The sequence below is a fragment of the Neomonachus schauinslandi genome, chromosome 14 (genome assembly GCF_002201575.2).
Source record: "Neomonachus schauinslandi chromosome 14, ASM220157v2, whole genome shotgun sequence".
In the NCBI taxonomy this organism is placed as follows: domain Eukaryota; kingdom Metazoa; phylum Chordata; class Mammalia; order Carnivora; family Phocidae; genus Neomonachus; species Neomonachus schauinslandi.
The window spans coordinates 17,116,255-17,139,702 of record NC_058416.1 but is presented as its reverse complement, the minus strand read 5'-3'; the positions used below and the strand labels follow the sequence as shown (position 1 = coordinate 17,139,702).

The 23,448-nt window shown below is 46.5% G+C and overlaps 1 protein-coding gene across 1 annotated transcript in view; it reads left to right on the top strand.

Annotated features, from left to right (window-relative positions):
• Window positions 1-23,448, top strand: part of NEDD4L (NEDD4 like E3 ubiquitin protein ligase) — a 333,752-nt gene that overhangs the window by 245,631 nt on the left and 64,673 nt on the right. The window contains exons 6-8 of the mRNA XM_021686142.1: window positions 13,078-13,128; window positions 21,381-21,442; window positions 21,610-21,712. Of these exons, the coding sequence (XP_021541817.1) occupies window positions 13,078-13,128; window positions 21,381-21,442; window positions 21,610-21,712 (216 nt within the window). The remainder of the gene's footprint in view (window positions 1-13,077; window positions 13,129-21,380; window positions 21,443-21,609; window positions 21,713-23,448) is intronic.

Genomic DNA, 23,448 nt, shown 5'->3' with positions numbered 1-23,448 from the left:
CACGTGTGGGGGTCAAGGCCAGGCCCATGGCGGGGCACGTGTGGGGGGTCAAGGCCAGGATCATGGCGGTCCGGAGAGGCATGCAGGCTCAGAATTGAAGCTGGTACTACGTCAGCGTTGGGCAGCCCTGCCCTCAGGGCCTTGCTGGGCACATCCTAGTCCTGGGGGTTTTACAGGTGAGGTGACTAGGCCTCTGCCTTTCGTGTTTCATATGCGCATTTGTTTACCTTGTATGTTGAGGCATCAGTAAGGACTTAAACTTTGGTACTTACTATGCTAGTTCTGTCTTCAGTGGTTTGATTATTCAAGATCTGGTGTGATATTGAAGGGGGTATTGGGGGATTTTTCTCCTGGGATTTTTTTTTTTTAAGATTTTATTTATTTGAGAGAGAGAATGAGAGAGAGAGAGAGCACATGAGAGGGGGGAGGGTCAGAGGGAGAAGCAGACCCCCCGCTGAGCAAGGAGCCCGATATGGGACTCGATCCCGGGACTCCAGGATCATGACCTGAGCCGAAGGCAGTCGCTTAACCAACTGAGCCACCCAGGCGCCCGGCTGGGATGTTTTTTTTTAAGATTATTTATTTGAGTGGGCAAGAGCAAGCCAGCACGAGTTGGGAGGGTGGGGGAAGAGCAGAGGAGAGGGAGAAGCAGACTCTGCGAAGCAGGGAACATGATGCAGGGCTCGATCCAAGGACCCCGAGATCATGACCTGAGCCGAAGGCAGCCACTTAATTGACTGAGTCACCTAGGCGCTCCTCTCTCTGATTTTTATCTGAAGTACATTCACACACACTCCTGAGTTCCTAGGCCTTCTGGCTTCAGCACCAGCCCCTATACACTCCCAGTTACAGTCCTGTACAGCACGGCTCCTTGTTCTGGGAATGTTTTTGGCCCAGAGCTTCAGTTCCTTCCTGATTGATAACTGCATAGCTTCTGCTCTTGTCTTTAAACACAACTCAGGCAGGTGGGAGCTCAGCCTTCAGTCTCAGCTTCTCAGGATTTTCCTGCCAGCCACATAGTGAACTGTCACACTCTCTGCTCTTCCCATTAATTAGGAAATAGTCTGGTGTGTGTTGCTTGGCTTGCAGACCTCTCTTAAAAAAAATTAAAAACCCTGGGAGGTGGAAGGGCAACCAGCTGAAGGATAAAAACTTGATAACTTTCTTCAAATAAGTGATTGAGAGCTGTTCCGTTCCCCGTGTAGAGTGATTAGCCCCCTAAGAAATGACACAATTGTAGAAACAGATGTAAGAGTTGGAGTCACAGAGACTCTGGTTCAAATCTCTGCTTAATCACTTTCTTGTTATAGAAAGTTCTAGTTACAGAAGCTCCCTGGCGCTTTAAGGGAGTGGGAGTTGAAAAATCAACAGCAGATCACCAGAACATTCTCTACAGAATTGCCCAAAGGTGTCATGAACACCTTACAAAGCATAGGGGAGGGAAGTAGAATTGGACAGTGGTTCTCAACTGAGCCCACCCACCCCCCACCCCCCGACACACACATTTGACAATGTTTGCAGACATCATCTGGTTATAACCACAGCTGAGGGCAGGGATTGATTGCTACTACACGTTGTGGGTAAAAGCCAGGGGGTATTTCTAAAAACGCTACAAAACATGAAATAGCCTCCCAGCAAAGAACTATATAGCCCCAAATGCCAGTGGTGCTGAGATTGAGAAACCTTGGGTTAGGAGTAATATTTATTAAATCTAATGGTCCCACTTACTATCCATGCAGTGACTATGCAAGATGAAGTTGTTTTCATCCCCATTTTACAGATGAGAAGATTGCCTTTGGTGGAGATTAAGAACCTTGCCTTTGGTTATTCAGCTATTTCTAGATACACCTGGCATTTTAGAATAGACATATATGGGTCCAAAGCCTGTGCCCTCTCTACTGGCCACGGTAATCGGGGCTCCGCTCCATCAGGGATGGTCAGAATCAGGCAGGGTGAGCAACCGCTGGAGACGGATGGGTAGAGATATTAGTCTGCGATGTTTGCACTTGGGAGGTTCCTCCTGAGTATCCCATTCTCTGATTCTGTTTTGAAATGGGATTTGTCTTTTTAGCCCCAGAATTAGAGTGGCAGGCAGATAGTCCTTGGCCACGACCAGTGAAATCTTTCTGCTTTGTGCACCTGTGAATCTCATTCCTATTCGTATCCCAACGCTATCAGATCAGAGGGCTAGGGTTCCAAACGGGCAGCCAGAGCGCATCCCCTCCCTCATCTCAGCCACATTCTAGGCCCAGGCAGTTCTTTGACCAACATGTGTAAATGGGTCCAGCTCGTTCTCCTTTGGGAGCACAGTAGAGGCACAAATGAGGGGGGAAGGAGGAAACTATTACATACTTGTAGAGACTGCAGCTTAATGTCAGGTTGCTGACCAGCGAAATTCTACCAGTTTCATAGGTAGACATTCACAGGTAATTACAGTTTCCCTTGTGAACAAGGAAAACCGAGAGGGTTACTCAGTAGCTGTCAACCCTGTCCACGGATAAGAATAGCTGGAGAGCTTTTTTTAGGGCGTGGGTGGGGCAGAGGGAGAATCTTAAGCAGCCCTCCCCCTTCCAGTGTGGATCCCGACGTGGGGCTCAGTCTCACAACCCTGAGATCATGACCTGAGCTGAAATCAAGGGTCGGACGCTTAACCAACTGCGCCATCCAGGCGCCCTTCAGCCAGAGACCTTTTGAAGAACACCTGTGTCTGAGCCCCTCTACCAGAAATGTTATCTAGGAGAGGCCTGGATACCTGGCTTTTTTGGACTTCTCAAGAGAGTCTAATGTCCAGCCAGGCTTGGAGAGCACCTCGTAAACTCCATACTTTAGTCCTGCCCATCCTGCTCAGACAGACCTGACTCAGATACCTGTTGACATTATTCTGTCTCCAGGAGACTAGAAGGACGGGGTGGGGAGGGGGGGGGAAGTTGGGCTCTGTGCCCCAGTGTGGCCTGAGTAGCTTGTAGGAGTGAAAGAGGGGACTTAATTCCCACCTGCCAGAACCTTAAATTGACCTAAATTTCTCCTCATCCTTCAAATTTATTTTAAATGGTTTACTCTTCAGCTACATGTTACATAATCATTTGGGTAATTTTTCACAAAGCTTGGAAGTTTTCCCCTCCAGACTATGTTTCTCACCAACATTGTTTATAGAAAGGAGGTGATTTTCGTTTCCAGTTTGCATTTTTGTTTTCACTTTTATTGCTCTCTACAAATCCTGTACCCCAGAGGAGGAAGCTTTAAATACTTAATGAGCTTTGAGGGAAACTTTGTAATAACAACCTAGTTAATGGCTTGACGTCATGATAGATTATATGCTTTGAACTGTAGTCTCCAAACATTTTTGCTTAGTGAACCTTGTGAAGAATTTGGAAGAACTGTGTCTCACACATTTTTTTTAAAAAAAATTTTCTCATACATTTTTTGACACCTGTAATTTATCAGTAGTTCAATAAGTTATTAGTCCAGTAATTGCAAAAGATGTAATTTCTAGTGTATTGATTTTTGAAAAATTCGGAGTTTTTCATTTTGTAATTGCAGACGTGGCTCATTTTATGGAAAATATCTGCCGTAAAATTAACAAAATCATTCCTTATTGCTCAAAACAGCTATATGAAGCTCATTCCCTGTCACTAAAAATCTGACTTCGTTTTAAAAATTAAATAAGAAAAGTGGGTGTATGAATGGTAGATAAGCAAGACTTTCCATTCCATGAGCCTGTATTACCCAGGCAGTGGTGAAATAATATGTCTCTCTCATGTTCTCTCCACTCTCTTTGCTCCCTCTGGGGCTGTGCATTTTTCAAAGCCTTCCCTTCATTCTGTGCTTTTATACCCAGCCAAGTGCACACTCTTGAGCTCCAGGATAGGTGAAGAGTACACCTTTCTTTGGAAAGCAGGAGGGGGGGATTGTGATTTAGGTAAGAGCAGGTAGGAAAGGAAGCGCAGCAGAAGACAGACACTGCTGGCAAATCAGGTTTAGGGAAGAGAACATATGGAAGGATGTAGAAAATTATTTCTTTAAAACCACCCATGCCCAGGTTCCCGGAAAGTCTTTGTATATCCGCAGAGGTGTGCATAGTCCAGTTTAAAGAGCTCCACTTTGAAAGATATGGGGGGTAGGGGTGAGGGGATGGTTAGTAGGAATAAAAATCATTCAGTTCCATGTCATTTCTCTTTCAAACTTATACTTTACTCATTTCATTTATTAGACTATAAATGAGAGAAAGACATATGCAAGAATATGCACATGACAAATAAAGCCCAGATTATGTTCCTTAGAAATTTGCAGGTTGCAAGCCCTGAATCTGGCAGGTGTAACCCTGAGGAGAGGTGGAGTTGAGGACACAGCACAGCAAACTAGGATTTTCTGATCGGAAGGAGGGGAGTCTGCTCAGGGTTTTCCGTTAAGACCCGGTATGAAGTTATAGGCTCTATATGGTGATGAGAAAGAGCACGGACTCTGGAGCCAGACTACCTGGGTTCACATTCTGGCTGCTGCTTACCAACTCAGTGACCTTGGGCAAGTTTCTTAACCTACAAACAACAGTTTCTGGCACATAATAGGTGAGCTACACATGAGCTTATTAGTCTTTGCAGTCTTGAAGTTCTTCCCAAATTATGGCTGGAGCTCTTCCCCTAGTAAACGTTGAGCCTATTGGCCAGAGATGTGATTGCGGCCAGAGGATGGCCAGTGCTGAAAGGAGACTAACCAGGGATGCCAAAGCTCATGCCAGGGCCATTTTCATGGAACCTTTATGAAAAGTCAGTCGGTGTCCTTGTGTAAACCTGTGGAACCTTTAGTTCAGACTCGCCACTCATTGAAATTCCAAGAATGAGACCACATTGAGTTACATGTAGTCTCTCTCTCTTTTTTTTTTTTTAAAGATTTTATTTATTTATTTGAGACAGAATGAGAGAGAGAGCACATGAGAGGGGGGAGGGTCAGAGGGAGAAGCAGGCTCCTTGCTGAGCAGGGAGCCCGATGCGGGACTCGATCCCGGGACTCCAGGATCATGACCTGAGCTAAAGGCAGTCGCTCAACCAACTGAGCCACCCAGGCGCCCAGTTACATGTAGTCTCTTGTTGCTTGCTTGAGTATGGTATTCCATTGGCTAGCCAGGCAGGGAAATGGACTGCTAGTTTCAGGTGCCCCGAGATGTATGAGGAAGAGCTTTTAGCAGTAACACATGCTAATAAAATCAAACATTGCACTTCTAGTTACTTAGGCTCCCACTTAGGTTCCCTTTTCCCCAGTATTCCATTCATTCCTTGACCCTGCTCTGGCTACTAAAGGCATATGTTGTGAATTTCTTCAGGTTATGTAGGTCTGTTCTTTGATAGCTAAGTTCGGAGAGAATCCAAAAGTATCCTCACTTTGTTTTTGGTTTGTTTTTTTTCATTTATGCATATAATCTATTTAAATTGCTTGCAGAAAATTTTGATTTTAAAACTTCTCCGGAGAAGAAATGAGATACTTGAGAAAATTATTCTGAAATCTTGAGAAATTAAAAACAGTTGTAGGATAAAATCGGAAGCACAACATTTCAACAAACCGTCTGTGTCATTGGTGTGGCCAGGCAGCTTTGCAGCAGGTGTAACGGGTCACGGCGGTGCCAGGCGGTGCCCCAGCCCCTGTGGGGGGTGACAGCCTGTGGCTTCTTCCTTCCCCCGAAGACAGAGATGATTGGAGGGGCCCGTCTGTTCTCCTGGGTCTGTGTCACTAAGCTTGTCTGGACTGAAGGAGAAGACTTCTCTTCGCAGACCGGAACGGAGAGCAGACGCACATCAGAGTGGTGCACGGGGCGGGTGACGACACGCTGCACCCACAGGCAGCCCACTGCCCTAGATGGGACAGCAGCCTGGCCACACCGCCCGCCTTCTGCGGCCACCGCCTCCCCCGTCTCGTGCATGTGCTCTGTGTCACCGTGAGGTCAGTGCCGTTGCTGTCCATGTTGCTGCTTCGTTCGCAGTAACACCGGCTCCCGAGTGTTCCTGGTGGGCACTGTGGTAAGGACTCAGTGTCCGTGACCTTGCCTGTTCCCTCATTAGCACGGTGACCCGGAGAGTCCAGGGGCAGAACGCTTCCAAGAGCGCTGAGCCTTCCGCTCACCTGCACGGTCCAGCCCCTCGTGCTGCCTCATCCGGACAGCTTCCCCCCCCCCCCCCTCTTTCTCCTCTGGCGTCTTCCCCTCCGATCACTTCTTCCAGTGCTCAGCGGACCTCTCTGAAATGCAGCCCCTGCCAGTGATCCCCCCCGCCGCCCCGTACCTTCTCTTCCTTCCCCTGCCACGCTCGCTCCTACGCAGCCTCAGCCCACGCCTCTGCCTGCACACCCTTCCCCTGCTGCCCCCATCTGTCCCTCTGGCGAACTCCTCCTTTGGGACCCTGCTGGAGATCCAAGTCCTTTCTGAAGCTGTGCCTGCCCTTGACCCTTGGCAGACTGAGCCCCTCCCCCAGTGGTGTTCCTGCAGCGTCTGTCCGTCAGTCTGTGGCTGTGGTATGCGGCGCAGCTGGGTCATGTGGTGCCGGCTGCATCTCCCCCCGCCCCGCCCCCCCCAGATGCGGATGGTCCGGATCGAGGTGTGCCTCGAGCCAGAGACACCTGCCAATTTCGTAGACTTAGTGAAAAGAATGTAAAATACTTCAGTAAGACTCTTTATGTTGGTTACACGTTGGAATGATATTTTGGATGTATTGGGACAACTACAATACATTAGGAGAATTAATTGTTCCTGTTTTACTTTAACTGTGACCATTAGAATTTTTCAAGTTCTAGATGTGGCTCACGTTATATTTCTGTTGAGCAGGGCTGGTTAGTTTCTCTCCATAGGGAACAAGGGCGCCTTGTCTCTGGAACCCTTAGGATGTCCCATTCTCTGTGTCTGGTCCCCAGAGTTCTTTCCCAGAGTTTCCACCCCTAGAGTTGATTGGACCTGAAATTCAGATCATCAAGTGCTCCTACTGCAGTAAGCCACGATTTCTGTGGCCCTACTTTGCCCCGGGCCCTGGAGTCTGCTTATATTTGGAGCAGGGAGAGGACTGAATGTTCGTGAGCCACCTCCACCCACTGAGGAAAGAGGGGACACTGTGCACCTCTCATCCCCTCCTGTGATGACCAGCTACCTGCAGCAGCTGGGAGTCCCTTTGAGCCCCACACACAAGTGCCTTCTGACAAGTGTTGGGGGTGGGCGGGTCCTGCGCCTGGATGAAAGCCCATCAGCTCCTGCCTTAGTCTTCCTTCGCCAGCTCCGTGCTCCTTTGCTCTGTTGACCCCTCCCACTTTGCGTTCTGAATTTTGAGCAAAGTGTCCTTTAAAAGAGATAATCTTCACGATCACACATTCCTCCAGCATGATTAAGTTCTGCCCGCCGTCCTGGTGTGATGTTACAGGAGCCTATAAAGGTCCTGTGGGTTTGCTCTGACATCTTGTTGACATGGAAGTCTCGTTTGTTGTAAATAAGAGCCAGTGTCTCCAGGACACACCTTGCTCTGTTTTCGTGAATGGGAGGTCTTGTCCCTTAACCCAGAAAACTAAATGGCAGAGGGGCAGACAGTGTGAAAGTCGTATGTGTTTTTATGAAAAAGTATCGGAGTTTTGCTTGGTTCTATGTTCTGGGGCCTACCCAGTGAGTTTTGGCAAGAGCACGTGCATTCAGAGAGCATTTCATGGTGGCACCTTTTGATTTTTATTAGAATGTCCCTCGACTGTTTGATGAAGGTAACTTTGGTGACCTGTTTTGAAGCCATTCACCTGGAAAGCCGGAGGCAGCAGGTGGTGAAACGTTGGGTTTTGCAGTACGTGGGGCGGGTGGAGGCCCGACTCCCTCTCCCTGCGTGAGCGCCAGCTGTTCTGTGCGCGTGGCAGAGTCAGATGTGTGGGACAAGTGCAAGGAGAAACAAGCCCGTCGTCCATCCTTTTGTGCGTGACGACAAAGCCCGCGTCATGCTTTGTTGAGGAATGAGACAGCACCTACCACTAAATGCAAATCGACATTCAGGTGACTCTCCAGACACGAAGCTGTTGAGTTCAGATATTTATAACATTTTGTCTAAAAGCTTCTGTAAAAGGTTCTCACGCCATTCATTATTTAGATCATTCAGAGCACATACTTTCCAAGTCACTCTAAAAATAGAACCCGTTTCCCCCATCGACTGAGTCCCGGTGCGGGAGTGCGGGCCACGTGCTTTGGAAGGAAGCGGCAGACAGGGACGTCATGTTTAATGGTTCAGTGGGAGAGCAGAGGGTTTTTTTCTGGCTCAGTGTTAGAGTTGTGATGTGTACCTTAGCTTGTAATAGGCAAAAATCTAGTCGTGCTGTATATCTTTACTCCTAAATTCTTTTTCTGTAGCTTGTGTTCTGATTTCTCTCGTCTCTTCCATTTGTCTTGAGAAGTTCTAAATATAACCTTCTTGGAAGTCACTACTTACTAATTTCTAGGATAAAACCCCAGGCAATTGGTAGTACTGGATGGTTTCCGCTTAATGTACTTTGAGAGGCTTTTCAACTTTTGATCGTGATGCAAAAACAAAAAATTTAGATCCTAACTTAGTACACATTCTCTCATGTATGTAACAAATGATTTTCTTGAATCACTACATTCGTGTGAGGCACTAATATTTTCTGTCTCATTCTACTGAACTTTTAAAAAATCCTTCTTGTTGTGAGCAGCCAGTGGGATTGCAACTCCTCTTTAAAACTCCCTGCCCTGGGGCACCAGGGTGGCTCAGTCTGTTAAGGGTTTCGGCTCAAGTCATGATCTCAGGGTCATGAGATCAAGCCCCGCGCTGGGCTCTGCGCTCCGCAGAGAGTCTGCTTGAGATTCTCTCTCTCCCTCTGCTCCTTCCCATACTCTCTCTCTCTCTCTGGTGAATAAATACATCTGAAAACAACAACAACAACAACAACAAAACACTGCCCAGCCATACCTGCGTGCACCCCTCACTTGCTTCTGGCTGGATATGACACGCAGGGTCCTAGCCCTGTTCTCACCATAACCTCTGTGGTACTCCTCACACATCAGTCCTTCGAGGACAGTTCTAACCTAAAGACCAAAAGTCTCTGTTGTTTCTTAAAATAGATGTGTTCCTTGAGAAATCGAGTCTCACTTATTTTGTGAGGGCAGCTTGCAAGGTGCCCGAGGGCCGTCCTAGGGTTTCACCAGAGCTGTTGTCCTTGTCCTCAGGCTTCAGGTTCCAGTGGCATTCACACTGGTGGCAGCTTACCTCTCCGTGACAATGGCACACACTTGTTCCTTTCCTTCTTATTTAAATGGGAACAGTTATTTTAAAGGGGGGAGGGGCAGTCTTCAAGAGGGTTAATCATCACTTAGAGGGCAGGCTCCAAGACAGCGTCTGTTATAGTTACTTCACATTTCCAGTAATGGAATATAGATTACTGCTTCACCTTATCTGACACATTTCAAGGGCTCCGTTTTGCCTTGCCATTACGTTGGAAAATAATTTGGTGGCTTGTCAGAAGGGAACATTTATAACTGTGTTACTAACCAGCACATTTTCAGCCTCTAGAATAGTACAACAGGTAACTAAGGTTGGGATTGACAGCAGTTACTTACCACTTAAAAATAAGCACAAGAAATGCCAGTGTTCACCGTATGAGCTGAAACCAGTCCGGTTTTTGTAGGCTCTCATGGGTAACATGGTGGTTGATGGAAATAACGACGTAATAGAAATTACAAAAATTGATTAATGTGTTTTCATAACATTGGTGTAAGATATCATCCTGTGGCAGCAACGACATCAGGAAGTTGTGGTGGCCTAAGACATTGTTCGGGGCCCAGGGGTGGGGATCCTACCACCGCAGCCTACCCAGGTGTCCTTGAGACGCCCCTGCTTCTCATCTTGGCATAAAGACCACTAGTAGGCTCTCTGACCCCCTACTAGCTATCTTCTGGGGAACTGAAGATGTGTTTCAAAATTGGTATGTTGTCAGGACGCCTGGGTGGCTCAGTCGGTTAAGCATCTGCCTTTGGCTCAGGTTATGATCTCAGGGTCCTGGGATCGAGCCCCGCATCAGGCTCCCTGGGAGCCTGCTTCTCCTTCTCCCTCTGCTGCTCCCCCTGCTTGTGCTCTCTCCTTCTCTCTTTCTCTCCGACAAATAAAATATATATTTTTTAAATTGGTATGTGTCATTAACCGAAACGCTTTACATTTCCTGAAGTTTCTGTATTTCTGGCAACAGTGGGATGGTTTGAAAACCTAGATCTCACCACACGTTCCATTTGGTGAAATATTCATGTAAGCCAATTTCTTTTGACCATGTGCTGTTCTGTACTTGATCCCTATCCCTATCTTTTTTAAAACCTGGTCTTATTACAAGTCACCCTTGATGCAAGCCAGAGAGAGCCTTCGTTTGCTTTATGGGTGAGGTTGCTTCATCTTTGACTGTTCAGTTGAGTGAGAAAACCTACTAATGTCCAAGTGAGGCTGCTGAGCAAGCGCCCCAGGGATTCGGTTACCTGCTCCGTTTGAGGAAAATAGCAACAGGAGATACCCCACAAGGGCATTTTCATAGGACCCCACCAAGTCTCGTCACACTGCTATCATCAGAATCTCTTCCCATCCACACTGTATTGAGCCGGTGTCCCAGGGAGAAGCTCAGAGCTGTTGCACAGCCATGCTTTTCCTGCCAGTTACTGAGCTGTAGGGCGGAGTACTCGCTTAGATCCCGGACTCTGGAACCAGCCCACCCAAATAGGAACCTTCAAGAGGTCACACACCTCTCTGGTCTCTAGGTTCCCCATCTGTGAAATGGGCTTCATAATAGTGCCCACCTCCTAACAGTTGCTGTGAGGATCAGGTGTGGCCTGATAGGGGTCACTCCTCCAGCCCTTAGTCGCAGGTGCCTGGGCCAAGCTACAGGCCCTTGACGGGTTTAGAACCCTAACAGCCTCTCCCCAGCAAAACAGCTTGGGCATGTAGGTGTTTTGTGAATTTTTATTAAGATGCACTTAGGTTGATAATTGAGTAGCATTTCAGAGATGGGAGGGCATGGAACTCCTTTAGGTAAACCCATCTTCTGATTTTTGCTTGTGTGTCCTTTTCCTTCATTGCTAGCAGGAGGGGCCGGGGACAAGTGGCGATACCACCACTTATATTAGGTAGACGTCCAACAGTAGTCAACACACTTCTGGTTTTTGATGGTAGAGTTAACTACCATTCCCACTAGCTTTACCATTAAATCAGTCAAATGGAGAGCGGGAAATCCCCCATCTCTTTTGGCTGGCAAGAATGTCTGCCTTTTCTGGACCTTCTGCAGACGGCTGCTGTTGTTCAGATCTACAGCATTATTTGGCACCTGTAGCTTTGTGCTAGAGGAGGGTATCTCCATGGTGAGTTGTAGCAGATGTAGCCAAGAAAATAGAAGAAAGGAGTTGCCCGTCAGGACGATTGAGGCTAGTCTCGTGCTTCGAGTACACCCGACCAGTGGTAACTGATTTTTCACTACCCTTTGTGCATCGCCTAAGGTAGCTTTCTAGTTAATCAAATCTCTTTTAACTACACATAAGGCAATCCTGAGCTTGCAGCAAATCATTTCAATGAATCTCATTCGTATTTACCAGGTGTTGCTTTTTAAATGCAAGAAGAGAGGTTTTTCAAGTACATTTAAAAAGTCGTCTCTGTAAATTAGAGAATTCCTCGTTAAACCAGGGAAGAGTGAAAATAAGAGCACAGGATTTGGGGTTAGGAGGTCTGGGTTCTCCCTTGGGCTTTTCCTCAGGCTAGCTATGGGACAGGTCGGATTACCCCTAAAGAACTTCCGAGCCTTTAGGCATTTGAATGTGGTTGGAAGCAACTACATGTTTTTATATAAGGGTAACAGACTTACACCCTGAGGTCACCTAAATGTCAGAAGCTCTGACACAGGGACCCCTGCAGCAGGACATGGGGGCAGCAGACCTGTTGGACGCCCCGTGGTCCAGGCCGGCGACCCCAGAACCTGAGTTATGACTTCCCAGGTGACTCCCAGAGTCCGAAAGGGGGCTTGTGAGCTCCTCCAAATGAATCTTATCTAGGTCTCTCAAGTCAGAAAGATGTATGCTGTGTGGTAGGACAGAGACGGGAAGAAGTATGATGTGTCCAGAAATTAACCAGCAAACTAATCCATGAATTTGGATTCCAAAGTATTGTACTTACACGATTGAAAGCTTGAGGCCTTTTTTTTTTTTTGAGAAGTAATTTCTAAGATTTATTAATCACTAGATTATTACACTTTCCCTGGACTCTCAGCTCTCAAGAAGCTTTTTACAGCACTTAATAAATATTAGAGTGTTCCCAACATTTCATTACTGTCTTCTCTGTAAATTGGACCACCTGTGACCCCAAACCTTCTGTGGTCCTGAGTGTCCCTTCCCTTACTGATCGCATGCTCCCCAATTCAAGAGTTGATTTGTTTCCTTTCGAGTGGGTAGCAGATGCCCTGCAGGGGTTCAGGCAGCTAAAGATCTGGTGTACAAGGCCTCGGGCTCACGGGTCTCCCAGGCAGTGGCTGTCTGCCAGGCATCGGGGCCTCTGCCTTCTACCCAGCCCCGCTGCACTCCAGTATCAGGCCCTGACCATGGTCTCTGTTTGTTAAGAAACTTTTTTTTTAATTGAAGTACAGTTGACATACAATGTTACCTTGGTTTCAGGTGTGCGACATAGTGATTGCACAAGTCTGAACATCTTGCTGTGCTCACAAGTGTAGCTGCCATCTGTCACCATACAACACTATTAGAGTACCGTGGACTTTATGCTCTTTCATCCCTGACTTATCACAGGAACATTTTATTAGAAACATACTAAACATTTTTAAGAATGCTGACACTCGGGGCGCCTGGGTGGCTCAGTTGGCTAAGCGACTGCCTTCGGCTCAGGTCATGATCCTGGAGTCCCTGGATCGAGTCCCACATCGGGCTCCCTGCTCGGCAGGGAGTCTGCTTCTCCCTCTGACCCTCCCCCCTCTCATGTGCTCGCTCTCTCTCATTCTCTCTCTCAAATAAATAAAATCTTAAAAAAACAAAATGCTGACACTCAGTGCAGAGATGGGGACATTAACTCTTTGCTGTCTTCTCAACAGACACGGGACGACTTCCTGGGACAGGTGGACATACCCCTCAGTCATCTCCCGGTAAGGACCGTTACCTGCTTTATGGGGCGTGCTGTGAGCAGTGCTTTCTAATTGTTTCCGGTTGGGTGTATTTCAGAGCATATTTCCTCAAGGCAATGGAGCAGGCGGAAATGAAGAGCATGTGCTCTGGCCCTGTCCCTTTCTAGAAAGTGGTCCTTTCAGGGGGACGGGAGAGAGCTTAATTGTAAAAATCAGGTGTATCTAAGTCATCCACGTATGCTTGTGTGCATCACCAGCCTCTTTCTCTTCTGGTCTTCCTTTTGTCACATCATATAAAACAGCTCCTTTCTCTGTCAAAACCTCCTTCTTGGCACTGGAATGTCTTTCAAAAATTCATCCTTTGGGTCCGATCAGATACTTGTTCCCTTCGTCTAGAATGACATGGGTGTTTCTCTTGGGCTACATCCATATAAGCTAGTGCTTCCCGGATTTGGGTGTATGGCTTTTCTCAGACAGCCTGGAGACAAAAGATGCTGTCTGTTCTGAGTGAACTTGTCAGCTGGAAACACCCACTCCAGCTTTAGAAATTCTACCGAGCTGTTATCTTCCCCTCTGCTCACACGAGCAGCAGAGCCGCTGGGACTTCCGCCCAGGAACCGAGGCCGGAGGTGTGTTCTGCGCGCGCCAGAGGTGCTGCAGGTAGAAGGGGGGGCACGGGAGCTGGAAGCCGTGGTGAAAGGCGGATCAGCTTGTATTTCAGCTTCGGTTTTTCAGATTCTCGCATCCCCCCTCCTGGCCCTTCTCCCTTTGGGCATCACAAAGTGACTCAGGTAGCTCCTAAGAGAGGGGAAGTCCAATGTGTCTGCCTTTCAATGGCCTTTTGTTAATTTTTTTAATGCTTTGTGTGAGCAAATAGCATAAACAGTCTATAAACTAAAATGACTTAAACCAGCTAGGGGGAGTCTGCCGCTGTGTTGAAGTCGTGGCTCTTACCGTATGTTAAATACCAAGAAAAGACTGTGTCTTACCCAGGACGCTCTGAAGATGTGTTGTGAAGGCATGAGATAGCAAGCAATTTATTCTTATTTACTCAGGGGTGCTATTAAGGAGAAAAGTTTCAAGCACATTTCCTTCCAAAAAATTGGAAGCACAACTGATACCGTTAAAATATTTTTGTTTCTGTATAAAAACCCAAAACTCCAAGGTACTTGCAGAGGGTGCCTGTGTGTACATGAGACCGACTCCATAAGCCATCAGAAACCCAGTTATCCTCTTAGAGTTGTGTTGAGAGGACATGGAAGTCTCAATGTTGGCGAGGAAAGACTCTCCATGTATTTCTACATCAGTTGGTCTTCTGTGTCTGCTCTTCGGGTTGAAGCTGTAATCTCACATTTTGGGCAGTGTGGGTTGGCCAGTTCTTTCGTGGGTATCCTTCACCACCCTTTTCCCTAACATAAAAACTGACTCTCGGTCAAGGCAAATTATGTACTAATAGTCTCTCAGAGGTGTAAGTGGAATCTGTTAAGCAACCTGCTCCGACAGTCCCTGGTTTGAGTGATTGAGGGCAAATTGGTTTTGAAAGGTTGGGTGGGGCTCCCAGAGAACAGAATAGCGTTCCTCTTCAGAGACCAAATCAGTAGAGGGAATGGTTTAGCTTGGGCTTTGGGTGGAGGCAAGAGTGAGCTTTCAAAGAAGTGGTGCCAGGACAGAAGCCTGGAATCAAAACCAGCCAACGAGAGAAAGGAGCCAGTGAATGCCTGGAGGGAACTGAGAACCTCTCTGTGACTTGAGCTGGGTGCTTGAAGGAGCCGCCCTGTTTTGCATCTGCCCAGCCAAGAGCTTACATTGGAGTGCAGTAATCTCCGTACTTAGAATGGACTAGCTTTGTGGGGCCAACTGCAGTCCGGGAAATGGACCACAGAGGAAGCAGAAGGAGAGGAACGAAGGTGCATTCATCACCTTTCGAGTGATGGTAAGACCCAACTAGCATACTCTGAATGGATGCAGCTTTTGGGCTCAGGATTTGAGGTGCTGTCATGTGTACGGTTGATCGTACGTGAAGGGTGCTCATGGGAAAATTACACAGTGTCCTTATATTTTGAAGAACACAAGTGTGGGTGTAAGAAATGGATGTCAGCATTTGAATGTATTTTGCGGACTCAATAATAGTCGCTCTTTTCTTGAGAGCTACATGACCATTGTTGAGGCAGGTTTTATGTGGCCTAGAGAGTCAGTATTTGTCAACATCATCAAATTTTAGATAAAAGAAATTAGGAAAATTGTCTCCTTAGCAATGAGAGAAGATAGGGAGAGCAGTAATGTGGTGGTAAATTTGCCATTGCCGACCTAGGTGAGCCTTTTCAGGGTTGAAGGCATCTGACGGCGGGGGGGGTGATTATTAATTAATTTTTATGCAGCCTCATTATCTGATAGAGCATGGCCGATGGACATGATTCTGGTCTCCGAGGAGGAATCCAGGCAAGCAGCTTCCTCCCTCTTGCAGCCCGGCATCGTCACTCATTACTGTAGCCACATGGGGTGGCTGAGCATTTGAAATGTGGCCCATATGACTGAGGAGCTGAATTTATCATTTTATTTCATGTTAATTAATGAAAATTAAATTTTTTGAAAATTCTCATGTGACAGATGGCACCATATTGGATGGTACTTGCGAGGGTGAGACCAAGTTCCCTGGCTTAGGTAAAATAATGTGTGATTCTGGATTCCCTTTTCCTCAGATAATAATTCTAGCTATTAGAGGGATTCCCAAACCCCCACCAGCTTTACTTAGGGATTTTTCATTTGGTTTTTTTTCCCCCTTACCTGAGGCTATTTCTTTTTAGTTCTACAGGTGTGATATACCGAGAACATTTAATTTAGGTAGTAATAAAAAGCCCAGATGTTTGAAATCATAGAAATTAAAAAGAAGTATTTTTTATTATTTTTTGAAATCTGTATTAGCAAAATACCTAATTGCATTTGCCTCCATGTTGCAGTCTATATCTAGATAGGTATATATCCACTTACTTATTTTAAGGCATTTTAAACCAAGAATGAGGCTTTATCTTATTGCCACAAGATACCACAAACTTTTATTCTTTTAAAAAAAAAAAATCCTCTCTGTCTTGATTCTGGTCTAAGAAGTTGCCTTAATTTGCACGAAGCCCTTTTCTAAATCAGGAGCTTTATGGAGAAGATCCAAGACAGCAGAACTAAACTCAGTGTAATCTCGTGATTGTTAAGAAATTATTTTTGATGATTTAAATCCTATTTTGTGTTTTGTGTATGTTTGAAAAATAAGTATCTTAGACCTAGTGATTGATGCTTGCCGAAGAACCTTCTTCTCTTGCTGAAATTCTGGAGGCATATTGGCTCATTGCCAGGGGATGGGGTGTTTGCCATGTAAAACCTTGCTTTTAGGATCTTAGGAGTGGCTTGCCTAAGCTGCCCTTACTTGGCAGCTATAAATCGACTGACCCCCAGGAAGACTGGAGGGTTGGAGTGACCCTTCCACTGGTGCACAGTGCAAAGTCACAAGCGTCTTGGCATCTTGGACCCGGTGCACAAGGGTCCTCCTTGGCCCCCTGCCCAGCGTTGGGTCCCTGGAGTACTTACGGGCCCTTCTGCACCCTGTGGGTCGTTGCGAGGGGCTGAGTTGACATTCTGCCAGGGTGACAAGTGAAGGAGGCACTCGGGAGAGGTAGGGCAGCAAGGTGTACCCCGCAGGTCAGAGTCACCACCTCAGTGGCCAGAGGAGGCCAGTGTCAGCTCCGTCATTGTCCCCTAAACAGGAAAGAGTAAGGATGGGTCGTGTGAAAGGAAATAATCTTCTTGTTCCCGTTCTCTCTTTTTTTTTTTTTAAAGATTTTATTTATTTATTTGACAGAGAGACAGAGAGGGAACACAAGCAGGGGGAGTGGGAGACAGAGAAGCAGGCCTCCCGCAGAGCTGGGAGCCCGATGCGGGGCTCGATCCCAGGACCCTGGGATCATGACCTGAGCTGAAGGCAGACGCTTAACCGATTGAGCCACCCAGGCGCCCCCTTGTTCCCGTTCTGATGATGGATCCCTCCGTGCTTTATACTCCTCAAATGCTTCCAGAGGAAAGCAAGTAATTTTAGACTTGTGATTGACTTTCATCTTTCCTCAGCCCTCAGAATCCATTCTCCCAGTTTTATTCTGAAGAAAACATGGAAAGGAAACAGGACATGGGAGCTCAGAACAGGAGGGACCTCTCTTTCCTTTGCTCCCATTCCAGATGAGCCACTCATCTTTCATACTTCTTGTCCGGTTTGTTTATTTTTGAGGGCAGGAGCGAGGAAAAGGAGAGGGGGAACAGGGGGAGAGTAAATAAGGTTGGTGGTCCGACCTTTTATGCAGATCTGAGAATGAAGAAAACATCAGTTCATATTCACGGAAGTCTCCAGAGGTCAGGCTTTAAAAGATCTCTCCAGAATTGTTGACTCAGACCTGGGAGATGAGCGAGTCGCCTTGGTAACGTTAATAAGCCAGTCATCCTTTCTGGGCCTGTGTCACCCGTAAAAGGAGGGCGTGTGCAGAGATGACCCCCCGTGTCCACCCCACTCTGTCCACACCGCAGCTCCGCGGCTCACTGAGCAGAGGCACGGATGACCAAGAGGACACGCGTGTCACCTGGGAGACTCGGGCAGCAGGGCTCGCAGCAGGCGTGCAGAGCAGCCGAGACTCTTAACTTAGGAAGGTAGTCCTTCCCACTAGCAGCCTGACACTTGTACCACAGCCGAGACAGAGCTGCTCTTTTGTTGTTGTTGTTGTTGTTTCATTGCCATGGGGCACCAGCGGTAAACTCAGCTTAACTCGGCTGCGATAGCTGATTTCTCGTAAACTACCATTTTTACATGTGTTTGTGAATTGTGGTGTGGTGGTGGTTAAAAGGTTCATGACTTTTATGTTCAAGGTTTATGACTTCAAGTTTTATGACTTGTCTTTACTAATTATTTAGAGGCAAACCAACTCCGAGACTTGTCCTAACAACAGGGGGACATTTTCTGGCAGGCGTTTGCCTGTTGCACATCTGCAGTTCTCCTCGACGCCTCCTTCCGTTGTGTCTCCCCTGCCCTTTGAGCCCCCAGCCCGCCCACCCCATTCAGCTCCAAAGTCTCTGTATCCATGGGAAACACACTGCGGTGGAGAGAGCTATTTTAAGAACATTGGTTTCTCCTATTTTAGTCAAGTGCTACTCAAGGCAGTCAGGGTAGCTTTTGAATTTCAGTTTCCCTAGAGTGAAGCATTTTCAGGGTGGTGGGGTTGTTTTGGGTACCTTAGCTGTACTTGAAGGTAACTCAGATGATGAGCACCCCTTTTCTATGTATGGCTGATAGCAGGGTAATGGTTCCCTCTCCTATGTATAGAATGCAGTGTCCTAGAGCTTAGAGGGACTTCAGACACCATTTGTCTACTCCCTGCATTTTTCGGATGAGGATACCTGGGCCCAGACAGGGAGGTGACTTGCCCAGTGATCAGTAGATTGGCAGCAGTGCTGGGCCAGACCATGCGTCTCCAGCATTGGTCTGTGATGTAGTCAAGGGTCTGGTTCGGGGGTGGAAGGGGGCCTAGTCTAAGGCTTGGGTGCTTTTGGTGGTGCATCCAGGTTTGGTGTCTAGGGGCCCGGTAAGTCTGTCTGCTTCCATTTGCCCGCAGAGCTGTTCATCTCACTGTATGTGACAGTGATTGTAGTTCTGCTGAAAGCAGCTCCCCTTTTTAAGATGGAAGTGCTGTGTATCCGAAAGATTTTCTGGGGAACGTTCAGCGCCCCAGAACAGGAGGCAGCAGTGTCCACGTCGGCCAGTAATGCGGTCAGCATCAGTCTGTGTGAGGTGGCTTTCTACCAGTGCTGTCCTGGGACTCTCCCCTGGGCTTTTCCCCAGCAAACAGGATCAAGTAGGACCCTGGATAATGCCAAGAAGAGTCCTGTCACTCTCTACAAGATCACCATCTTGTTCACATGCAAGAACGTCCATGGAGGTGAATTTCCATTTTTTTAATGCTCTGCCCTTTATTGGAGAGTATGGAGGTGACAGTACTCACAGGTGACATGAGAATGAGAATTAGCTGAAGATGATAAATGGCCAGCGTGTGTGAGGTGTACCAGGGACCCTTGCAAGGACTTCGTCTATACCCACTCAGGTGATTGGCTTATTCCTCACAACAACTCTGTGAGATCCTGTTACAGCCCCACTTTTTAGATGAGCACACTGAGACACAGAGGGGTGAGGGGCTTGCCCTTGGCCACATGGCTCTGCCAGTAGCCAAGCCAGGACACAGACCTAGAAGGCCTGCCTCTTGATCTGCGTGGTGTTGGTCATGTAAACTATGTAGTTGTGTGGACAGGTTCACTTGCAGAGGAGTCCCTCCGAGCTCTGTGCTTTCCTCCGCTCACTGTCTTTTGCGCTCTCTGCTGATCCTAGACCCCTCATGCCTGCTAAGGATCCTGTAGTTCTGTTCATGCCAAGGTCCTCAGCTTGAACTGTCCTTCCTCCCAGCTGTCCACCTGTGTCCAAACTTGCCCATTCATCTCAGTGTGGACCGCACATCCCCAAACCATTTTGATCCCCAAGCTGAGAATCAGCCTTTGCCCTCCCCCCGCAGATCCCACAGAATGTGATCTTTATTCCATCTTAGGTTCAAGTTTTGTTGCTACCATGGTCCCTGTTACACATCCTTGTTACTCTAAGGGAAGGCACCATGTTGCAGCCACACGTCTTTCACGTGGCTGTTGTTCTAAAACTATTTGTGGTTGATAAATGAGAAAAGGAAGAAATGCAGTAGTATTCTTGATTAATAAATTTTCCATAATAAGTGTTATGTGTTTGGAAACCTCTTTTTTCAGAAAATGTTTCCAAAATTTCTAACTTGATTGCCTTAAAGAGGACTGCCCAGAGAATGTAATTGACTTCCTTCAGCGATAGTGAATTTTCATGGCCTCAGTACTTTACTGTAGATCAGACGAGTTAATCAGCTGCTTGAACGAGTGCCCACATTGTGCCAGGCAATGGTTTGGGCACCACGGATTTTAATGGTGAGCAAATCCAAGTCTCCAATCTCATTAGCTTAATTCTAAAAGTGATAGATGACAAATTCGTAAATAAATGAACAAGATAATTTCAGATAGTGAAAGGGAAGAAGATCAACCAGGATGCTCTGATTAGAGGGTGGAAAGGGGAAGCAAATGGTGGCAGTTAGGATGCAGTGTCTGAGGATATGACCTGGGATCTCACACCCGGGTTGTAACGTGGAGCCAGCTGAGGCCATTTGGAGCCAGAGCTGTCTGGCAGAAGGACCTGCTGGGGCAGGATTGGATGGATGTGCACCAGGAGAGATGAGGCCAGGACGGTTGGAGCAAGGGGTGAAGGGAAAGACTGCTTCACAGTGACGTTATAGGTATGTTTAACCTTATAGGACATACAGGAAAGAATTTTCAGTTTCTTATAAGCAGAGTAGGAAGCCATTGGAGTTTAATGTAGGGAATGACATAAAATACGTAACATTTCAAATATAAATGCATACACACACCCCCCTCTGATATAATAAATCAATAAATCATAATACCGTGGTTTGTCTCTCTTGCTACAAAAGTACTTTACATTATTTTAATTAAAGAGCCTAGTCATTTGAGGTTTTTCTACATACGTAGTATTTAAAAATTAATGAAATAGTAATTATTTTTCCAACTTCTTGCTTTGACCAATGAATTTTGCACAATGAGTGCTGATTTCTTAAAAAATCACAATTACATTTCACAGCTTCATGAAATAAGCACCAGCAAGAGGCTGATTAATGGCGCTACCTAGAATGGTCTCTGTGGGAGGGGATAGTCTTTCAGTTATCTTAGGCTGATGATATGATACTTTAATGTTAAAAATAAAGCAAAACTGCCTTCACGGGCATATTTTCCTGTTAACTCCATTTTTAGGTTTCTTGGATCACAGGGACAAGAAGGCACCAGTGACCACTGGTTCTCCAAAATTAATCAGCAGTGAGATTGAGGCCTGCACCCTGTAGTTAGAAATTAGACTTGGCAATGACGACTGTAATTTTGTCATTTGTCTAACGCTGGGGTTGGCTCCTAAAAATGGGTGTTGATAGTGACATCTAGTGGATCTTGGGTAAAGTTTTGTTGACCTATAAAATAATTGTCAAATACTGGTTGAGGAACCAACCCCGTTTTTACCTTCCCACGTTCTAAAACACCAGTGTGTGTTCTCTGCAACCCAGTTTGGTGTATCTAAAATACAACAGTATCAGGAGTTTGAAACTTACTTTTTCTTCCTATAGACAGAAGATCCGACCATGGAGCGACCCTACACATTTAAGGATTTTCTCCTTAGACCAAGAAGGTGAGGCTTTGGGGTACATGTGTCCTTCATGTTTCGGTCATTGGTTTTCTCTGAGGAAAATTTCAGGTTCTTTGCCTTTTGCATCTTTTTTTTTTTTAAAGTCATCATAAATATGAATGATGTAACCAAGTCATATCCTTTATAACCAATTTTCTTCCATCACACAGTCATAAATCTCGAGTTAAGGGATTTTTGCGATTGAAAATGGCCTATATGCCAAAAAATGGAGGTCAAGATGAAGAAAACAGTGAGCAGAGGGAAGACATGGAGGTAAGTTGCAGAGCTGCAGGCCTTGATCTGGTTTCTTTGCCCAAGATCATACTAATATTTCATTTAAGACTTTATAATTGAAGGAAATAAATTAACTATGAAAAAACTTACCTGGGTCTTTGAATCCTACTGATGTGTTTGGCTTTGGTTAAAAAAAAAAAGATAAACTTTTCATTTTATGTTACAGCACTGATAATTGAAGAGGCTTCTCTTTATTTATAAAATGCTGTACCCGCATTTCATGAACAGCACCACCCCTGTGTGAAATTCTGCTCACCATATTTCATCCTCCTCTTCTTTCTTTCTTTTTTTTTTTTTTTAAGATTTTATTTATTTATTTGACAGAGAGAGAGCAAGAGCAGGAACACAAGCAGGGGGAGTGGGAGAGGGAGAAGCAGGCTTCCTGCCGAGCAGGGAGCCCGATGCGGGGCTCGATCCTGGGACCCTGGGATCATGACCTGAGCCGAAGGCAGACGCCTAACCCACTGAGCTTCCCAGGTGCCCCTTATCCTCTTACTTCTTTGGACTTTCAGCTCATTGTAAATTTCATCGTGGTGTTTGGAATTGCTTCAAAGCGGAGGAAATGATTTAGAAAAGCTTTTCCAAGGTTCTTATGTGTTTGGCCCACAGGTGATGCATTAGGAAAGCTCTCCTCTAGAAAATCCATTTTGGAACGAGCTGTCCAGAGGAACTTTTTCCTCCCTCCTGGCATAGCTGCCCCTTACAACTCCTTAGTCCCATTCCTACATCACGGGTCCCACTGTACCTTCCCTGCTCATGCTTTAGACAGTGCTGTTGTGTTAGACAAATTGTCCTGTTGTTCTGGAAATGTGCATTATACGGGGCCCCTCTGGTGCTTATTTGCACATCTGTTTGCAGCTGTGGCATATATGTGCTACGTGAATTATGTGTTAGGGGCACGTCTTCGGAGCCCTCCCCATGCCAAGTGGTCGCATTTCCAGGCAGCGTTTCACTTGTGCGCTTTCTCCCTGTGGGGAGGAGCAAAGCGGGGGGTAGGCATGTACGAATGTTAAGATTTCATAAGCACATCGGCAGATATTTATCTCAAACCCAAGGAATTTTTTACACTCTTATAGCTTTCCAGCTGCACTAACCAGTGAATTACTTTGATTTTCCAGTGACTTTACTAGGGGATGTTAGGAAGGAATACTTAATGCCTAAAATATGTGTTGCAAAAATTTGTAACTCTGGTACCGTGAAGCCTGTTAATGGGGTGGCAGCAAGTGGGGAAGGCCTAAGCAGAAAGCAGCTTCTGGACTTCTGCTCTCATGACTGGACTCGATGCAGAGTGGGAGCCTGACGGGCTTCCACATCTTCCCCCCTGCCCCCCAAGTGTCATCCTCCCTGGGGAGTGATGGAGCCTGGGCCTCTCGGCCCCTCAGGGCAGGATCTCTGTAAGAACACACATGTGGCGTGGCTCATCGCCCCGGCTCCCTCTCACCTCGTGGAGGTGTCGAAAAGACCACAGTGGTAACGTGACCCATGTCCCTGGCGTGGCTTTGCACCGCCCTGAAGGCCTTCAGGTCAAAATAACAAATCTGTGTGCGGAAAGAGCGTAACGTGACTTAACACACTATACGTATCCAAAGCTGTGTTGCTGTGTACGGTGTGGTCACGTTCAAAGGCAGCACAATTAATTGGTCATTGCTCAGAATTTTTTTTTTTTAAGACTCTTCTAGAATTAATTTTTTTTTTTTTTTTGCCCTTTTTGGGAA